Here is a 20,392-nt window from a genome sequence, read left to right as displayed (position 1 = left end):
CCTATGGCAAATACTGGGAAATCCTGTTCTGAACGAAAAATGAAGATAAACCTACAACATGGTTTTAAAATAGTAAAAATACTCTACTACACATATGAGTAGAAAATTTCATGTGCATTGCTTGATATCATCAGAAATCATTAGATGAAACACATTTTCAAAAAGGTTTACACTGCATTATTTTAATATGACATTTCATTCTGCTTAAACAGCAGCTATGTTTGACCTTTCCTGGTAGGTACCTTGAAATTCTTGTATGGAAAGGCATTCAATAAATTACACTGAGGTGTATACTAAATTCACAAGTCTAGTAGGACAGTTACTCCTGCACCCTGCTGCCCTTGCAACTATTACAACAGTATTGTGCAACTAACAGATAAGGCAGTGCACAAACTACAGATTATCAGAAACATATTAGGCAAGCCTACCAGCAACGAGGCAACTAAATCAGGAATTTAGGCTCTGAGTGTCTCAAGAAGTTAGTGTAGAGCATGGCAATAAAGTTGCCTGGCAGGGTATAGAAGGTAATGTGTCCGCCATGTGCTTAAAAAAGATTACACCTATTCCTTGTTCTTTCTGTTAACATAATGAAAAACTCACTATGAACCCAATTTTTCATTTGTTGAATCTGACTTCACTGTTTGAAAAGGCAACGCAGCAAAACCTCTTGAAGCTGCTTGCACCATCTTGTTTTCCTATTCAGATTTTGGGACAGCAAATTTAAGGCCTACTTGCATTGTAACCACTACCTGAAATTGGTCAGGGCTGTTTTACTACTATTATTTATACAAGTCTTGCTCAGCGTAGGCAATGCTCCCAGTTAATTCCTTACTCAAAAGGAAGCCCAGGCAGAGTCTCTAATTATCCAGAAGCACATATACATGAACAATTAATGTAGGGTGACCCTATGAAAAAGAGGACAGGGCTCCAGTTGCATACAAAAGGGAATTTCAGCAGGTGCCATTTGTATATATGGAGAACCTGGTGAAATTCCCTCTTCATCACCACAGTTAAAGCTGCAGGTGCTATACTAGAGTGACCAGATTTAAAAGAGGGCAGGGCACCTGCAGCTTTAACTGTGGTGATGAAGAGGGAATTTCACTGGGTTCCCCATATATACAAATGACACCTGCTGAAATTCCCTTTTCAGTACAACTGTTAAAGATACAGGAGCTCTGTCCACCTTCCTTTTCATGTTGTCACCCTAATTAATGTTGCTTCCAACGGTCTTCATCAATCTTTAACTTGTTTAACCTGGAAAGTAACGACAAGAATTAGTCCCATTTTGTAAACAGAGGATACAGAAACTGAGAAGAGCCCATCCAGCAAGTTCTCAGATAAACCAGAGCTCGAACCTGGGTCAAAATTCACCACTCTAAACCCTAGATCACACGGGTTTTAATCAGACAATAGAAAAGAGTGTGTCATTTACAAAGCATTACATTCAAATAAATAAGAATATACAAGAAATACTCAGGGCAGGTTCACACTATCACAGAGTGTGATCGTGTGTCCCAGTCGCGAGCCACATAATTATCTTTACTAGATGCAGGCTTTGTAACATCTGAACTCCGCAAGGCTGTGTTGCTGGGGTGGTTTACAAATGACCCTGAAACCCTAGAACAAACCATGAGTTTTAGGGTGGTTTGTAAACCACTTTAGCTACCCACCCCTGCTGTGCCCGGCAAGGCTAATTATGCTAATTAGGCTGCTTTTGACTAACATGCGCAGGGAGGGAAAATAAGCCATCGTGATTGTTCAAACCTGGTCAGTTTTGATAGTCATAGGGTGATCAAATAGTAACCCAATAAATAAGGTAACCAACTATATGGAAATATTGCTTCTCAGCATACACGGTTATACATGACACAATGTCATTCTGAACTTCAGTTTTAACATGCAGCAACTGAACATGTTAACATTAACAAAAAAAATAATACAAAAGATTCTATGATTTAGTCTTGTTGTAACTGCCTTACACTGCATTTTTCAAAGGTACTGGAGTAATTGCAAATTCCAGTGAAGCTGGAGCCTGTGGACTTCTTCTCCAAAACCCAGCCTCAGGGCTACAATGCTTGTACAAGATTGCGCAAGCCAAGCTTATGTGAAAACAATACTGTTGTTTCTGCCCAGAGGCAAAAATAAGTTCAAATCCACTCTTAGATCTTTTCTAAAATTCTAAAATCACAGTTCAAGAGAACAGCTAGAATAATGTTTAAAAACCTCTGTTAGGCAAGTAAGAGACAGGCTGTAATCTTATACACACTTAGCTGAGAGTAGAACCTACTGAACACAATCTGACTTACTTCTGAGTAGGCATGCATAGGGTTGTACCTTAACTCTAGGAACTTGCCCACAAATATTCCTATGATTGTCCGCTAAAAATAATTACTGAACAGTACCCCACATTTTCCTTCCTGAACAGATTCCTACATGGACTCTAGGAGGGACATAAGAGCAAACCAGATCTGCTTGGGAAAAAAACCCAAACCTTTTATTTTTGTCTGCTCAATTTATTTTATTTTATTTTAAAAAGATATGCTCTTGGGAGGCACATTACTGTCTGAAAACACATGTTTATGTAAAGCCAGAAATAGAATGACGATATTTCTATCTCTGAGAAGAAGGTCCTGTGAAGCAGAAGTCTTGTTATAAACAGATTCTTTCCTTGGAGTTAGCTGCAGGTTTTGTAATTTCCATTTATCCTCAGGCCAACTAATGCAAATGTACCCCATTTCTTTAAACAAAACAAAACAAAACAAAAATCAGGAAGGGAAGCTAAGATGCCTTTTTTAATGGTGTGCTGATTTTAATAATGCACTGGTTTCAAACATTTGAATTAGTTGTATGTATTTTATGGTGTTATTATTTGTGTCGGAAACGACTGAACGAATAAACAACAACAAAACCCGCTTCGATCCAGAGGGAGAGGCAGGTAACAAATAAATATATTATTATTATTATTATTATTATTATTATTATTGCTCAGCGTTTTTGAAGTAACTGCATTCTTTACTGAGACCTTAAGCTTAAGTGGCTCTGAAGCCACCACAGCTGAAAAAGCACCTGTACCTGCTCTCTCTGGTTGTGGCACAGTAGTCAGTACTATAGAAATGGGTTTGGGGGGAGGGGCAGGTGAGCAGATGGTCCCACCTCCAAGCAGGAGACTGGATTGGATGCCCCCTGGTCCCTTTCCAGATCAATAAATCAGATTCACAGAAGCAAAGAGGAAGGGTAAGGGGAGGAGAACAAGTCACTTTAAAAGTCTTTCCAAGCCAGAGCAATGGAAACACCGTATCCAAAAAATTTTTTGCTGTTTTGATTGCATGCTAATTATTCAGTATCAGTTAAGATGTGGCAATTTGATCAAAATCATTACATAGCAGTAGAAGGTGTTTCTGGTATTTTCCAAAACACCACCTAGAAAGTGGGGAGGGAAGAGATATTCCGAAGCACAGTTAGAAGTTCTGCTGAACCAGCCTTTAAATGCATATTAGCACATTTCAAACTGCAGTATCTTTTATCTGTATCCCAAAGATCCTTTATTAGTCATTACAAGTACATCTTGAACATATTTTTAAATCCAGCCTAAGAGGACAGTTTTGCTCAGAAAGATTCCTATAATTCAAATACTGATTAAAAGTGTAAAGCTTTTAATCTAGCTTTACAATGGAAGAGCGTGCAACATTTGCCCACTCTGATCACACTATTTAACCTTCTGTGCTCCTGCTAAAGCTCCCAGGATCGAACCCTGGTAGAGAAGAGATTGATGAACTGATTGCAGGTCAGTGCACAAGCAGTTTTTGGATGATACAGATTTTCTAGACCCATTTCAAACAGGTTTTAGAGGGGGATACGGAGTTGAGACAGCCATGGTCGCCTTAGTGGATGATCTCCGCATGAGTATTGAAAAGGGGAGTGTGTCCCTGCTGGTACTTTTGGACCTTTCAGCAGCTTTTGATACCCTCGAACATGGTATCCTTCTGGGAGCCTGAAGGGTTTAGGAATCGGGGGCACTGTGCTCCAGTGGTTCCAGTCCTACCTCTCAGGTAGATTCCAGATGGTGATGCTTGGGGATAGTTGCTCCTCAAAAAAGGAGCTGTTGTATGGCGTACCACAAGGTGCCATCCCATCCCCAATGCTGTTTAACATCTACATGAAAACACTAGGAGAGATCTTCCGGAGGCATGGGGCGGGGTGCTATCAGTATGCTGATGACACCCAAATATATTTCTCTATGCCTTCAATAACAGCATCAGCTAAGGATAGTGTGTCAAACTAAAGCTGAATCCAGACAAGACGGAGGTGCTTGCTGACAAGGGCTCTGACCTAGGTTTGGAGATGTGTCAACCAGTTCTGGATGGGGCTACACACACCCTTAAAGACTGTGTTCGCAGTTTGGGGGTGCTTCTGGATCCGTTGCTCCAAATGACAGCCCAGATAGATGCAACAGCCAGGAGTGCCTACTATCAGCTTTGGCTGTTGCGCCAGTTGCGACCTTTTCTAGAGTTGGAAGACCTAAAGACAGTAGTGCACGTGCTGGTAACCTCAAGGCTTGACTTCTACAATGTGCTCTACATAGGGCTACCATTGTACCTAGTTCGGAAACTTCAACTAGTTCAAAATATGTGGGGCTGCCCTTGAAGCTGCTCCGGCAGCAGGAGCTAGTGCAGAATGCTGCAGCTCGGCTGTTGTCTAGAGCTGCCCCTTTCCAGCATATAACTCCTCTGCTGAGGGAACTGCACTGGCTGCCTATTCGCTACCAGGCCAGGTTTCAGGTTCTTGAACTTTTGTACAAAGCCCTAAACAACTTGGGACCAGGATACCTGAGAGAGCACCTTCTCCCTTACCAACCTGCCCGGTCACTAAGGTCATCCGAGGGCCTGCTCCTGGTGGTTCCACATAGATCCATCCTCCGATTGGAATCCACCAGGGGAAGAGCCTTCAGCGTGGTGGCCCCCCTCCTGTGGAATTCCCTGCCTCTGGAGGTCAGGCAGGCGCCAACCTTGTACTCCTTTCGGTGCCTCCTGAAAACATCTTTATTCCAAGAAGTCTTTCTTTAACATGCAGCCTTGGATTTCTGTTTTTGCTTCTTTTTAAATTTTGTTTTAACTGTTTATTCTGTTTTTAATTTCATTTTACCTTGTACACCGCTCTGAAATTTTTCAATGGGGAGCGGTATATAAATATTCTAAATAAATAAATAAATAAATAAATATGGCAGCCAGGTTGATCACCAATACATCTAGGGGTGAGCATATCACCCCAACATTAAAATCACTCCACCGGCTGCCAATTAGTTTCCTGGCAAAGTAGAAAGTGTTGGTCACTATCTTTAAAGCCCTAAATGGTTTGGGTCCAGGTTACCTGCAGGATCGCCTTCTCCCATACAGTCCGCCCCGCACACTCAGGTCCTCTTGGGAGAACTTACTTCAGTCAGCCAAAACTAGGCTGACATCAGTTCCCCAGAGGACCTTTTCTTCTGTCGCCCCTGGACTGTGGAACGGCCTGCCGGACGAGATTCATAAAATTAACTCTCTATGTGATTTTAACGCAGCTTTGAAGACTAGCCTTTTCCGGCAGGCCTACCCAGACAATGTAAAGTCAAGAGTTTTTTTAAGATGTGTTGATTCCTGTACTAATGTTGTTCCCCACCTCAATCCAAAGGGAGAGGCGGGTAAGAAATTATTATTATTATTATTATTATTATTATTATTATTATTATTATTATTCCAGGGCTCAGTTCAGGAATTTCAGGTTTTAGTTCTGTAATACATGGAGTAATGTGTTGGTTGCATGTTGCATAGAACACATCAACTATGGCCAAGTCTGAAGATGAGAAGGAGATAAGATCCAAAAGCAAGTATTAAAGTTACATATTCCAATTCCTTAAAGATCATGGACATAAAAGATTGGAGCAGAGGCCTCCTCTTTTCGCTTTGCTCTTGTGGTCTTACTGATTAACATGCCACCACTGCCTGCTTATAGCCAATTTCAATAACACAGGTGAACATACATGTCAGTATTTAATTAAACTGAAAACAATAACTGTGGACTGATACAAACACTACCAGCTACCAGGAGCAACGTTTTTCATGTCGTATTACAGCACTTCAGGAAATTAAAGTCAGAGGTTAAGACTGTTTCTTATCCCTGAAAGGTTGCTAAAGGAGGAAAGAAGAAAATCAGGATAGGTGTCACCAACAATGTAGAAGTGATCTTCTGGCACCCTGTCTGGTGAGGCTGCTAATGAGACTGACTGTGTATGATTGTCATGACTGGCAGACTGGATCCAGATGTGCAAATGCTCTGGGGTCTAATTCTTGAACTGAGAATTCTCAGCTTTGGCTAGTTTTTCATTTGCACTGCTACTGCTGGAGCACAGGATACTGACTAGCATGCACTGGTACAAGCAGAGGTATAACAGTTACCATTTTAGCTGGACTATAGAGATGGAAGGCAGATTCTAAATCCCTTTGAAGTACATGGGCTCTGCATCAGAATATTATGCCTAAAGAACAAAGGCTAAGCTTCTCAAGTGTCCATTTAATATACTACATCTTCTGTAAAAATTGATTATCTGAAGGGGATAGAATACTGGCAATGGGTATCGAGTGGTAGAGCAGTTTGCAAAGAGTGTGTCACCTAAATATTTAAGTAGCCCCAAAGGAGAAGAACAATTTCAGGTCAGTAGGCCACTGTAAGTGTTCTAGCTTTTTAAAAAGCACCAAGACAGAACAGTCCGCTTCAAACATTTATGTGTACTATAGAAGCAAACTATAGGCTTGTGTGTCCATTCAATTTAAACCAGTGTTTTGGGCAAGGGGCCGGAGAATCAAAATATGTGATAATATTTAAGTTGCACTGCATGAAGCAGCATTATGCTGTATGCAAGAAAGAGCATAATAGAATAAGATGCTTTGGCCCTATGAGGCATTCGTGTTTATTCTTGCATCGTATGCCTGTAGGAAATGGATTTCCATCTCTGCTGAAATTAAACATACCACATCAAATCAGTTGAATGAAAAATATATTTGCAAAGTCAGTTAGTGTTAGAGTGAAACATGGCTTATTTCATTCACCTGCTAATATATTGGCCCGCTAATTGAGAGGCAGAGCAGTCTGAATCAGAAATTAAACCCAGGAATTAAAAGAGAGAGAGAGCCCATCTGGAGCTACGTTCGGTTACCACAATAGCCCATGATGGGTTAATAAGCTACGCACAGTAGTTTGTTTTTGAAATAGCCCATGATCCCCCACCCACAAATGGGCAAATGGGCTAAATAAGCTACTGTGAGTAGCTTACTAAGTTACTTTGTGTAATTTAACTCACCCCCCCTCCCACGACCTGTACTGTTGCAGTCCTCCCACTCAACCAGTGGCGCTGTTTCATCTCTAAAGAGCTGGAAGTTTGCAGTCAGGAGGCACCCAACCTAACATTAAAAAAAAAAACACAACCAATCACCAAGGAGCAAAAATCCCAAGTGCACCAAAAAGTGGGAGGTGGCTATAAAATCTTGGGGCTTTGCAGGATAGGGACAACACTTCACACACTCTCATAATTGGGAGGCAGCCAATCCAACAATGAAACCCTGCACAAAATGAAGACCCCAGGTGCACCAAAAAAAAAGGGGAAGCACCAATAAACTCTTTGAAGTTTGCAGGTTCGAGATCCAACTTAATACGCAACCTCCCCTGGTGTGGAGGCATCCAATCCACCTTCAAAACCCTGCATAATTACACCCAGGGGTGGCAAAATTGGGGGGGGAGCATCCAAAAGGAATGGCACAAGTAAACTTTTGGAAAATAAGCAAAAATAAAGAAGACAGCCAAAATGCATATTTTCACCATAGCTTAAAAGTGCACAACTGCGCAGGTATGAATTTGCACAAATGCATCTTACTTGGCGACTCTATAGGCAAGAAAATTAATCCACATTGCCTGACAGAGGACACAATAACCCATGGTGGGTTAAATAACCCCTACTGCAGACCATGGGTTATCAGAGTGGGTTATTTTGAGCAAATAACCCATCATGGGTTAAAAAAAATTCCCGACAGATGACACGATAATCCATAATGGATTAAATAATCCAACGTGAGTTATTTAACCCATTATGGCTTATCGTGTCATCCAACCCCAGTCAAAGTCTCTCAGTCTCTCTCACATACATACATACACTTCTACCCATTTACCTCCCTTTGGGAAAAATGCAACTCCATTGGACACTCTCTCTAATCACACAGATCATCTTTCAAAGCTAGTCATTTTGACTTGTCTGCCTTAATTTATAGAAACATGTATTTTATTCACCACAATATCAGCCATATAAAACCATACAAGAAAACCTTCCCTGAACATGAATTCACACATCACTTATACTCACAAAGAATTCATGCTGGACTACTGAGAAAAGGCCATTAAAGTGTATTTGCAGCAGTAACAAAATTGCAATGCTTTAGACACCACTCTGTGAGCAGATTAACAGTCAAAGCAATCATAGCTACAATAAGATGCTTGGGGCGGGGGAAACATGCACAATTATTTTTCCCTAAGTGTACATCCACATAGGGAACTATCCCTATACAGCAATGTGAGATACCTAGTGAAGAGTAGACACAGTTCAGTCACATTATTTCATTTAATATAGGTATAAAACAATTCTGCTCAGTATTATAACTATCATACTTTTTAAGTTACTTTCAGCACAACCAGTCTTTGCTATTTAAGGAAAAATAACAATTTTTAAAATGACTAAACAGATCATCTTACTATATCCATAAGTCAGCAATTGTCACAAGACAGATGGTTATGATACATTAACACCTCCAAACCGCAAACCATTCAAGTTATTTCTAATCCTCCAAGGATGTGATTATCTCATTCAAAACCTTGTTACCTGGAGTTCTTCATTTTCAGGCACTAGTAATAGCATAAGATTACACAAATATTATTTATTCTGTCTGTTTTTTTAGAACACTGAACAGCTGTTCAAGCTGTTCTGTGATTATTTCCTACTAATGATCCTATTCTTGGGGAGGGGGTGAGAATAGCATTATGCTATTTGTGGCACTGCTAAATGATTAAGCATCTTGAAAAGGGGTCTGAGAAGAGACAGAGAAAAGTGTTTTGAGTACCATCAATAGTTTTCCTACCAATGGTTTTGGCTGTCCCAGGCCCTCACATTCGGTCCACTCAATAGATTTTGCACTATGGAATCCTAGGGCTAAGATCTCAGTTTTTTAAAATGTGGTTTGCTACAATCTAAATACAGGATAGACATGTCACTGGCACAGCTGAAGGAATACTCCACTAAACATGTTTCTTTAATGTTAATTTTATCAAAGCTAGTGGCTGGTACTTTTAGAGCGGAATCCTATGGAGGAAGTCGGAGGCGCCGAGTTTGCTAATGCAGGGTGGGCAATTTCACCTGTCTAGTAGCAGCAGTTCAGAGAGGAAGGGAATAAGGTTGAGACAAGAATAGGAAGCTACATAAGCCAACTTCTCCAGTCTCTTCTCCTCCCCACCCACCCCAGGAACACCCCCTTACCCCCATCTCCGTGCTCAAGGTTTCTGAGTGCAGAGAGGTAGCTGGTGCAGTTCTCTACACACTGGCTCCAAGGGGGAAGGAGAGGGAAGCATAGTTTATTGGCTCAGAGGTCAGAGCCCTGTCTCTGACCTCAGTGCAGTAAACCAAACAATCCTATGCCTTCCTCCAGACACTGTCTAGGAGCCACAGGATCGCTCCCTTATATGATAATTAAAACGTATCCATTATTTATTTATGCATTCTGTTCACACCACTCTTTTCCTCCTCCAGAAAGGAGTCACCCAAAGTCACTAACAAAATAGTTAAAAAACATAAAAATAACCAGTAATTACAAAACACAACAAGAAGCAAAAACACAAACAACCAAACCTAACATACAATCTTTAAAAAAAAAACATTCATGGTATAAGAAGTCCCAAATGTTTCAACAAAACACTATTGGGGGTAGGGATCACAGGTCATAAAACAAAAACCTATTTTCAATATTGCAGGTTACTGACAAAGAGGAATAAAAACTCTTTATTATTTCATAGGGCAACCCAAAAAAATCTACTGAGCTAAAGGAGGACACATTTATTCTTAGACAGCAAGCAAAAACATCCCATTATAAATATTTAGAAACAGAACTAAAGTTCAAATTGCAGCCATGTGTCCTGCACTTGTATACTCTCAACTACTATTAAAAATCAAAACCGCTCACGTCTTTCTATGCTTCCAACTTTGTATCAACAAGCAGCATGAAATGAATCTATCCCACCTACTTAAATCTTAGGATTTGATACTAAATAGGGAATTCCAGAAATGACACAACCTGAACAGCAGAGCTGAGGACCCCCTCCGTTTTCAGCATGTCACCACTCCAAGTAAACTACTCTGCTGTTAGCAACTTAACATGGATTTTTCCACCTGAAACTGCTGAGATAAACAGCTTTGCCACAACTCAAGCCTTTCAAGTATTTGAAGTCGTGTTACATTTTCACAGTGATTGCTAGAATAATCCATTCCTTAGTAACCAGATTTTGACAGATTCCTTGTGCTGCCAAATACAATGTCACGTTAAGAAAACCACAGCACAGCCTACAGAGGTTTGCCTAGAACCGAAAATTCAAGTATGAGCAGGTTTCTGCTACTGTTTTTTGTTTCAAATCCACTGATCCTGCTGCATCCTTCCCAGGATGTCCAACAACAGCTAAAGATTACTGCAATGTACTCAGTGGCATTATTTCATAGAGGGGGTAAGTTTTCTGTGCAACAGCCTTTGCTTCACAGCCAGTTTTCATGCTTTGTTTATTTGATCAAGCAAGTTCACTTGCCTGCTGTACATTTTATGCACTTTCAGCTATCGAGATTAAACGCACTTGCAGGGTTTGCTGAGGCTCAGTGAACAAGGGCTTAGATGCCTTACGTTCAGCATCAGCTTCTATGGCACTCAGCAGAGAAACTCCAAGCTGGAACAGCAGGGCTGGTGCATAACACCAAGCCGATTACATAGATAACCGCCGCCCCCCCCCCCCCCCGAATTGGCAGTGAAGGAGGCGTGTCCTCCATCACTTATATATTCCATCCCGCCAAGCCACCCAGTGTTCATCATCACCCCCACCAAGCATCTGGGGGAAACAAAACAATGTCTATTCACAGTAATTAATACACTGCTGGGAGTCAGGAAGTGGATGGCACGAAGCCTTTAATTACAAAAGCACCGCAGCAGTAGCCATCTGCAGACTGGGATCTGTGCAGGAAAGGGTAATCTCTTTTTGCACACTCCTCTGTATGTGACGAACTTAGAAAAAGAGTTTGTGTAGGTCTCTGCTGCTATTGTACTGCATGCTTTAGAATCTTACACGTTTCAGTTTGCGTGTTAAAGAGCTATCCAAGCTGGAAGCAACTCCTATGTCATGAGACACCAATTGATGGCTCCCTTCCCCACCTCCCACCCTAGCCTTGAAACAGTACATACCACAGAGAGCCCTCAGCCCTCTGCTCTTTAGGATGTTCCCATGAAACAAGCCCAGCTATTATGCCTGGCAATCCAGGAGGCTCGGCCAAGAAATGGGAAGAAATCCAGCCCTCAGATACATATTAGGCCAGAGGAAAACACAAGCTCCAAGGAAACCGCCTAAGCTGAGGAGCAGAGATTAGCCCAAACAGATGTCTTCCAGCACAAGCTGCCTCAAACATATGCAGAAAGCAACCCCTTTCCCAAACAATAGTAGGGCCATGCAATCAGTCCCTGATCCCCAAACCTAGGAGCACAAACTACTACACTAGTTGGCCAATGTTTAGAAAGTTCCCTACACCACCTCCATAGTTCACCCTAGAGAGGTTTTCTTCCTTGGTATTCTCCCCCAACAGTTCCACCCCAGGGGGAAGATGGAGAAGACTGTGGGAGAGGGATGTGCAGCCAGCAGGCAAAGAACCTGCCAACTCTCCATGAATGGGGACTCCAGTAGTAAAGCCAAACATGAGTGGATCAATTTTATGGTCCATCTCCATTGGTTAACTTTCAGCACACGGCACATTGGGGCATGCTAGCACCTGCCTTCCCCCCACCCCCCCTACTCCCTTCATTCTCTCCTACACACACACACGCCACTCCCTCTCCTCAAGCACACAATTTAATCCTCCTGCCTCCACCACCCAATCCTACTCAGAAATGATAGTACCCCCCACATACCCACCTTAGCTTTTTCCCTTGCAGGGGTCTCCCCAGCCACCAACCCCTCTTTGTTCTCCTCCCTCCCAGCTGCCCTTCCTGACTTGCGACCTCCAGCAAATATATCCAGGCCTGCCAGATGCTTCGCCCCCGCCCCCCCCCCCTCACACACACTTTCCCTGCATTCAAAAATAAAAAAGAGAACTGCCCTTTTCCAAGTCCTCTGAACAAGCTGTGGGGAGCCCACTCCAAGCACTCCCACATCTGAGATGCACAGCGAAATAAAACATTTTTCTCTTGCATTCTTTACACACACACACACACACACACACACACACACACCTTCCCCATCATTTCAACGACCTCCAGTGGGGCACCAGGCCAGCCCCCTTCCCACGCCAGAGTTTTTTCCAAGGAGAAAATCTTGAACTCGCTTCTCTTCCTTTCCTCCCCCCCCCAACCCCTTTACACACATACACTTCACATCTGCCTTAAGGAAGGGAGACAGGAAACCCCACCACCAAGAAAACCCTGGCCCCATCTATGAACACACCTCTTCCCCACCCCTCCACTCCACTCCAGCCCCTAGAAAAGGCTCTTCTCAAAAGTCTCAGCTCCCTATATTGCCAGGGCCCCTCCACCACCACCACCTCAGAGCCCCTCTTCTTCTCCTTCTTCTCCCCCCAACAATCATGAACCCCCTCGGGGTTTAACAAAGTCCGAGACATGCTCTCAAGAATACCTTCCCCTCCTCGCCCAATTCCGAGGGCCTCCCTGAGAGGAAGGAACCCCGAATTAGGGGACCCCCCCCATCTCTCTCTCTCTCTCTCTCTCTCTCTCTCTCTCTCTCTCTCTCTCACACACACACACACACACACACACACACACACAGGCCACCCTCCCCCCACTGCGAGAGAGGGATTCCCTGCGCGCTCGCCTCGGGAGCGCCGCATGGAGAAGCCCCCTCGTCTCCTCAGGGAGGGCGCTGAGCCCCCTCTCGAATTGGGGCTCAAGGGGGGGGCTCACACTCACGCAGATACACACATTCTCCTCACAAATGCATGTGCGAGTGACTGTTTCCAAATGCTCTCCTCACAACAAGCCAACACACACACCCCACATCCCAACCGGCCCGTTCAAACGAGCCCATCGTGGCCCCCCCTCTCGAATTAACGCCCCCCACCCACAGATACACACATTCCCCTCACAGATACGCGCGCGCGTGTGTGTTTCCAATGTTTTCCTCACAACAAGCAACACACACACATTCCAACCGGCCCGTTCAAACGAGCCCCTCAGCACACCGTTGCCCCCCCCTCAAATTAACGCCCCCCGACCCACAAATACACACATTCTCCTCACAAATGCGTGTGTATGCTTCCAATGTTCTCCTCACAACAAGCAAACCCCCGCATCCCAACCGGCCCGTTCAAACGAGCCCACCGTTGCCCCCCTCTCGAATTAACGCCCCCACCACCACACGCACCCACAGATACACACATTCTCCTCACAGATACGTGTGTGTGTGTGTGTGTTTCCAATGTTCTCCTCACAACAAGCAACTCCCACATCCCAACCGGCCCAGGTTGCCCCCCCCTCTCGAATTAACGCCCACCACCACCACACGCACCCACAGATACACACATTCTCCTCATAGATACGTGTGTGTGTGTGTGTGTGTGTGTCTGTGCGTGTTTCCAATATTCTCCTCACAACAAGCAACTCCCACATCCCAACCGGCCCACCGTTGCCCCCTCTCGAATTAACGCCACGCATCCACCCACCCACCCACCGATACACACATTCTCCTCACAGATGCGTGTGCTTCTAATGCTCGCCTCATAACAAGCAAAGCCCCCCCTCACACAAACACACACACACACCCCAAACGGCCCGTCCGATCGAGCCCCTCTCTCAGCCCCCCACCGCCGCCCCTCACTCGAATGAACGCCCCTCCCCCTAAACCCCCCTAAACGCGCTCTCCTCACGGACAGGACCCCCCTCCCCCTCATCAAATCGCCCCCTCCCCCCCCACACACACACGAGGACGCGCGAGTGCGTAGCGTCCCCACGACCCGGGCGCGCGCTCGCTCCTTGCCTCACTCACCCCAGTACCACGAGCTCCCCATATTTGACGGGCTCCTTGTTGGGCGCGCAGTGCTCCTCCTGGCTGGGAGAAAACATGGGGCCGCCGCCGCCACTGTTGTTGTCGCCGCTATAATCCCATGCGGGGCAACAACAACAAATAAATAAATAAATAAATAATTTTTTAAAAAAACAACAACAACAACCAGAATAATTTAAAAAGAAATGTAAAGGGCTCAGGAATCCGTCCGGAATCTCCTCAGCGTCGTCGTCGTCGTCCCTTTTTCGCCCCCCCTCCTCTCATAAGGAGCGCTCGGTCGGGCGAAACGGGCGGCCGCTTTTGCTTCGCGCGCCCGCCGGCGCGGACTCTTCGCCTCCGTCTCCTTTCTCTCAGCGAGCACCCAGCGACCAACAGCCACAACGGCCGGAGGGGGGCCGGGAGAGACCAACTAGCGCCTCCCCCCACACACTCACTCACTCACAAAAAGGAGGCGTGGAAAAGGCCCTCCCCTCTCCGCCTTTCCAGCCTTCCCTCGACACTCCTCTTCCACCCCCCGTTTGCGTCAAAACCCGCGGTGGTATCGTCCGGTCTGTTATGTAAACATAGAGTAAGGCAAGGGAGAAGAGGAGGCTCTTAAAGGGCCCGCCGCCCCTGTTTAAAACCAATGCTTCCCTTCAGCAGCCGTGTTTCGCTGGTGGGAGAGGGAAGGGGTGGTGGAGCGCCCCCTATTGAGGCTACCAGGCTGCGGCGATCCTCTTTCAGAGCGCGATGTGCATTGTCCATCGTGACATCATGCCCTGGTGTGATGGAGAGAAGTGAAAGGGAAAAAATGAGCATAAGAACAACAGAAGAGCCATGCTGGATCACACCAAGGGTCCATCTAGTCCAGCACTGTGTCCACACAGGAGCCAGCCAGCCACAAGCGGGATGTGAGTGCAACAGCACCCTCCTACCCATGTTCCCCAGCAGTGGGTGTACACAGCCATAGTGTGTCAACCGGTTCTGGATGGGGCTACACTCCCCCTGAAAGACTGTGTTCGCAGTTTGGGGGTGCTCCTGGATCCGTCGCTCCAAATGACAGCTCAGATAGATGCCATGGCCAGGAGTGCCTACTATCAGCTTCGGCTGATAGGCCAGCTGCGCCCCTTCTTAGAGTCAGAAGACCTAAAGACAGTAGTGCATGCGCTGGTAACCTCAAGGCTTGACTTCTGCAATGCGCTCTACATAGGGCTACCATTGTACCTAGTTCAGAAACTTCAACTAGTTCAAAATATGGCAGCCAGGTTGGTCACCAGTACATCTAGGGGTGAGCATATTACCCCAACATTAAAATCACTCCACTGGCTGCCGATTAGTTTCCGGGCAAAGTAGAAAGTGTTGGTCATTACCTTTAAAGCCCTAAACGGTTTGGGTCCAGGTTACCTGCGGGATCGCCTTCTCCCATACAGTCCGCCCCGCACACTCAGGTCCTCTAGGGAGAACTTACTTCAGTCAGCTAAAACTAGGCTGACATCAGTTTCCCAGAGGACCTTTTCTTCTGTCACCCCCAGATTGTGGTATGGCCTGCTGGAGGAGATTCATAAAATTAACTCTCTGTGTGATTTTAAGGCAGCTTTAAAGACTAGCCTTTTCCAGCAGGCCTATCCAGATCAGTGTAAAATCAAGAAATTTTAAGATGTATTGATTCCTGTTCTAATGTTGTTAGACATTGGCTGTTCTCTGGAGCTGACCCTTTCCAGCATGTAACTCCTCTGCTGAGGGAACTGCACTGGCTGCCTATTCGCTACCGGGCCAGGTTTAAGGTTCTTGTACTTGTGTACAAAACTCTAAACAACTTGGGACCAGGATACCTGAGAGAGCGCCTTCTCCCTTACCAACCTGCCCGGTCACTGAGGTCATCTGAGGGCATGCTCCTGGTGGTTCCACATAGATCCATCCTCCGATTGGAATCCACCAGGGGAAGAGCCTTCAGCGTGGTGCCCCCCCCTCCTGTGGAACTCCCTGCCTCTGGAGGTCAGGCAGGCACCAACTTTGTACTCCTTTCGGCGCTTCCTGAAAACATCTTTATTCCAAGAAGCCTTTCTTTAACATGCAGCCTTGGATTTCTGTTTTTGCTTCTTTTTAAATTTTGTTTTAACTGTTTTATTCTGTTTTTATTTTCATTTTACCTTGTACACCGCTCCAAAATTTTTCAATGGGGAGTGGTATATAAATATTCTAAATAAATAAATAAATAAATAATAAATAAATTTCACCAGGTTAATATACAAATAGCACCTACTGGAATTCCCTTTTTCTATGCAACTGTTAAAGATACAGGAGCCCTGTCCTCCTTTTCATACGGTCACCCTACTGAATTCGGACGACACGCTAATCAATGGTCGTTTCCCATTCTGTTCCTATTCTCCCCCCCCCCTCCCCAGTTGATTTGTGTGTTGTCTGAACTCAGCCACGGCTTCTCTTCTCACCCACCCTGCCCCACATATAACTCTAGTGTTACGGGAGGGGGCGATCACCCCATGAATCTGGTGGGTGCTAGGTTCAGAGCAAACAAAGTCAGTATTTCCTCACTCATTCACACACACAGCACAATTTAGGGTGCAATCCTATGCATGTTTAAACAGGATAGAGTCCTACCACTTTTTAAACAGTCTAAACATACATAGGATTGCACCTTAATTTAGGGAACTCTCTGCCACAAGATGTAATGAGGATGGGCATTGAAAAGGCTGGGAAGCTGACGTGTAAAAGGGCACCAATGGTTATTAATAGGGTGACCATGTAGAAAAGAGGACAGGGCTTCTGTATCTTTAACAGTTGCATAGAAAATAGAATTTCAGCAGGTCTCATCCCTCTTCATCACAACAGTTAAAGCTGCAGGAGCCCTGTCCTTTTGCATCTGGTCACTCTACAAAAGAGGGCAGGGCTCTTACAGCTTTAACTGTTGTGATGAAGAGGGAATTTTACCAGGTGCTGCTTGCATACAAATGACACCTGCTGAAATTCCCTTTTCTATGCAACTGTAAAAGATACAGGAGCCCCGTTCTCCTTTCCAGATGGTCACCCAAGTTATTAATAATGATGGATAAGCAGAAAGCCTGGGTTCAGGGGTAGTGTGGCTTGAATTCTAATTCCTGGGAAGCGAAGGGCAACTAAAATGATCAAAAGGGTGGTGGAGCAACTCCCTAAGGAGGAAAGGTTACAATGTCCTTGGGCTTTTTAGCGGGGGGGGGGGGGGGGGAGAAAGGAAGGGCTATACTTTACAACATTCATAGCGTGCAGGTGATCCTAACTTTTCATTTACATTAGTGTAAGTGCGTGGAGCCCCAATCAGGATTGGGATCATTGCATGCAGCTGATGGGGGTTAAACCTTCTCACCCAGCCAATTGGGGTTTGATACCAATGGTGTTTTTCCCCCCTATCTTTTGCCCCCACACATCTGTGACGGAAAAGAAACAGCCAGTCGGGAAAGTTTGCTTCTCCTGCATAATGTGGCCCTGATTCAAATCAGGGGATGCACGCTTACAATAAAGTAAATAAAAAGTTAGAATCAGCTATATGCTACGCATTTAGCATAGTGTGCAGTTTAGCCCTAAGGAAGGACAACATCCAGGCATTGTCATCCTCAGGAGCTGGCAGCCCGGCCACAGTGATGCTTCCTTGCTGTTGGTTCGCTTAGTCGCCTTCTCCCATCACAGCACAAATAGTGCCATTATGAACAGCCCCTGAATGAACAAGCAGACAGGGAGGCAAGCATTCCAGGCCATGCACTACAGAAAGTAACGCAGATCCCTAGGTGTTGCCATGCTTCTGTGATGCACGGTTCTGCTGCCACTGCTGCAATGCAGCATTTCATAGAATCATAGAATCATAGAATAGTAGACTTGGAAGGGGCCTCTAAGGTCATTGATTTCGGGAACCAGAAGGTTCGACCATATAACACCTGCTCTGGTCCGCTTGCACTGGCTGCCTGTATGTTTCCGAGCCCAATTCAAGGTGCTGGTTTTGACCTATAACGCCTTACACGGCTTGGGACCACAATACCTGACGGAACGCCTCTCCCGACGTGAATATACCCAGTCCCTACGTTCAACGTCTAAGGTCCTCCTCCAGGTGCCTACTCGGAGGGAGGCTCGGAGTGTGGCAACAAGGGATAGGGCCTTTTCGGTGGTGGCCCCCAGACTGTGGAATAATCTCCCTGACGAGGCTCGCCTGGCACCAACACTGCTATCTTTCCGGCGCCAGGTTAAGACTTTCCTCTTTGCCCAGGCATATGGCGGCACATCTTAATCACCCACATGTTTAGAGTTTTTTAAACGATTTTTAATGCTTTATGTGTGTATGTTCTGTGTTTTAGAATTTTAAATTTTGTATACTTATTTTTATCTCAGTTTTAGAATTTCTGTAAACCCCCCAGAGAGCCCTGGCTATGGGAGCGGTATATAAGTGTAATAAATAAATAAATAAATAAATAAATATATAAATAAATCAAGTCCAACCCCCTGCTTAATGCAGGAATCCACCTAAAAGCATACCTGACGACTGTCCAGCTGCCTCTTGAATGCCTCCAGTGTGGGCAGTGAGCAGCTGCTAAGCACAGTAGGCTCTGAGCACAGAGCTGCTGTGGTTGCCACAGTCGGTCCTGTGTCCCCTAACCTAGCCTGCTGCCTTCAGGTGCATTGGATCCTAAGAACATAAGAAGAGCCCTGCTGAATCAGACTAAGTCCATCTAGTCCAGCACTCTGTTCATACAGTGACCAACCAGCTGTTGACCAGGAACCCACAAGCAGGACACAGATGCAACAGCACCTTCCCAGCAGTAAGTGATGTACAATATATAGGCTTATTGCCTCTTATACTGTATCACCACCACTGCTGGTGGAATGAAATGGTGGGGGGAGGCACCAAAATATCTTGGTCTGGCTCTGAATAAATGTGCACATATGAGGTGCTCAGGAGAGGTGGGTAGTCATCACTATTTCTTGTGTTCAAAGAGTGTGCTTGTTGGCTAAAATAAAAACCAGACAGTCCTGTCCAAAATCTTACAAAAGTAATGAACAAACACACAGCAAGAAGGAAGAGGGAGGGCAGATATGTGTTTTGAGGCCCAGCAGCTTCCTTCCCTCGTCCCACCCCCTCTGTCACAAGAGAGGGAAGGTGCTTATCTACTACCAGCAGCTGATTGGAAATGTGCTTTCTCCTGCTGAGCACAGAAAAAGGCTGCCTTTCTCAGTGCTTAGCAGGGGAAAGCACATTTCCAATCAGCTGCATGGCAGAGAGTCTGGGGCTAAGGTAGCTGCTGAATTATTCATTCCTGCTTACTTCTGAGCCTTGCCCTGCTTACTGCTGAATAGACATGTGGAGGCTTGCCCTGCTTATTTGTGAGTATACTTGATACTTATGCTTACTTCTGAGTAGGCATATAGTGGCTTGGTGTTTGGGCTGCAGAGTGGTTCCTTCTTACTAAGCAGACATGCAGAGCTCCGTCCTGCTTACTAGTGAGTAGAGATGCTGTTGATGTTAACTTCTGAGTAGACATGCATCCTACTATAAATTGTTAACAGTGGAATTTTTGGAGCTGGGTTTTTCAGCCACACCTACTTTTGCCTTTGGCCCTGGCCGCTTTAGGAACATAACCCCTAAGCAGAGGCATCCCTCCCATGAGGCAGAGCGATGCACCCACCTCAGGTGGTGGAGCAGGAGGTCTGGCTTTGAGTGAGTGCTTTGGAGAGCCCTGCTAAGCACTCCCTCTGCCGTGGCATAAGGGTTAGAGGAGTGTGCGTGATAAGGTAAGAAATGGGGCACTGGCCTACAGTTCTGGGTTGAGCCGCAGGCTGAAGTGAAGCTGGCGACGGGCCGCGACGGACCAGGTAAGTGGTATGCGCGGGGGGGGGGGGGCTTACCTGGCCCTGCCACTGCTGCCACAGTTCATGTGGCGATGGTGGCGCAGCCAGGCAAGTCTATGGGTGGGTGGGAAACGGAGCTCCGATTCGGATCTGGAGCTCCGTAACGAAGCGGATCAGGCCACGAAGAGGATCAGGGGGTCCGTGCACAGCCCTACTTTTTAGTAAACAGAAAAATCAAGAGAAGAAACATGCACCT

General features: G+C 45.5%; 1 protein-coding gene across 1 annotated transcript in view; it reads right to left on the bottom strand.

Annotated features, from left to right (window-relative positions):
- Positions 1 to 14,660, bottom strand: part of PELI2 (pellino E3 ubiquitin protein ligase family member 2) — a 99,681-nt gene extending 85,021 nt beyond the window's left edge. The window contains exon 1 of the mRNA XM_063118206.1: positions 14,311 to 14,660. Within this exon, the coding sequence (XP_062974276.1) occupies positions 14,311 to 14,387 (77 nt within the window). The 5' untranslated portion in view covers positions 14,388 to 14,660. The remainder of the gene's footprint in view (positions 1 to 14,310) is intronic.
- Positions 14,661 to 20,392: the final 5,732 nt, after the last annotated feature.

The sequence above is a fragment of the Elgaria multicarinata genome, chromosome 2 (assembly GCF_023053635.1).
Source record: "Elgaria multicarinata webbii isolate HBS135686 ecotype San Diego chromosome 2, rElgMul1.1.pri, whole genome shotgun sequence".
Lineage (NCBI taxonomy): Eukaryota > Metazoa > Chordata > Lepidosauria > Squamata > Anguidae > Elgaria > Elgaria multicarinata.
Note: the sequence above shows the minus strand (reverse complement) of the source record. Positions and strands in the feature narration are given on the sequence as shown.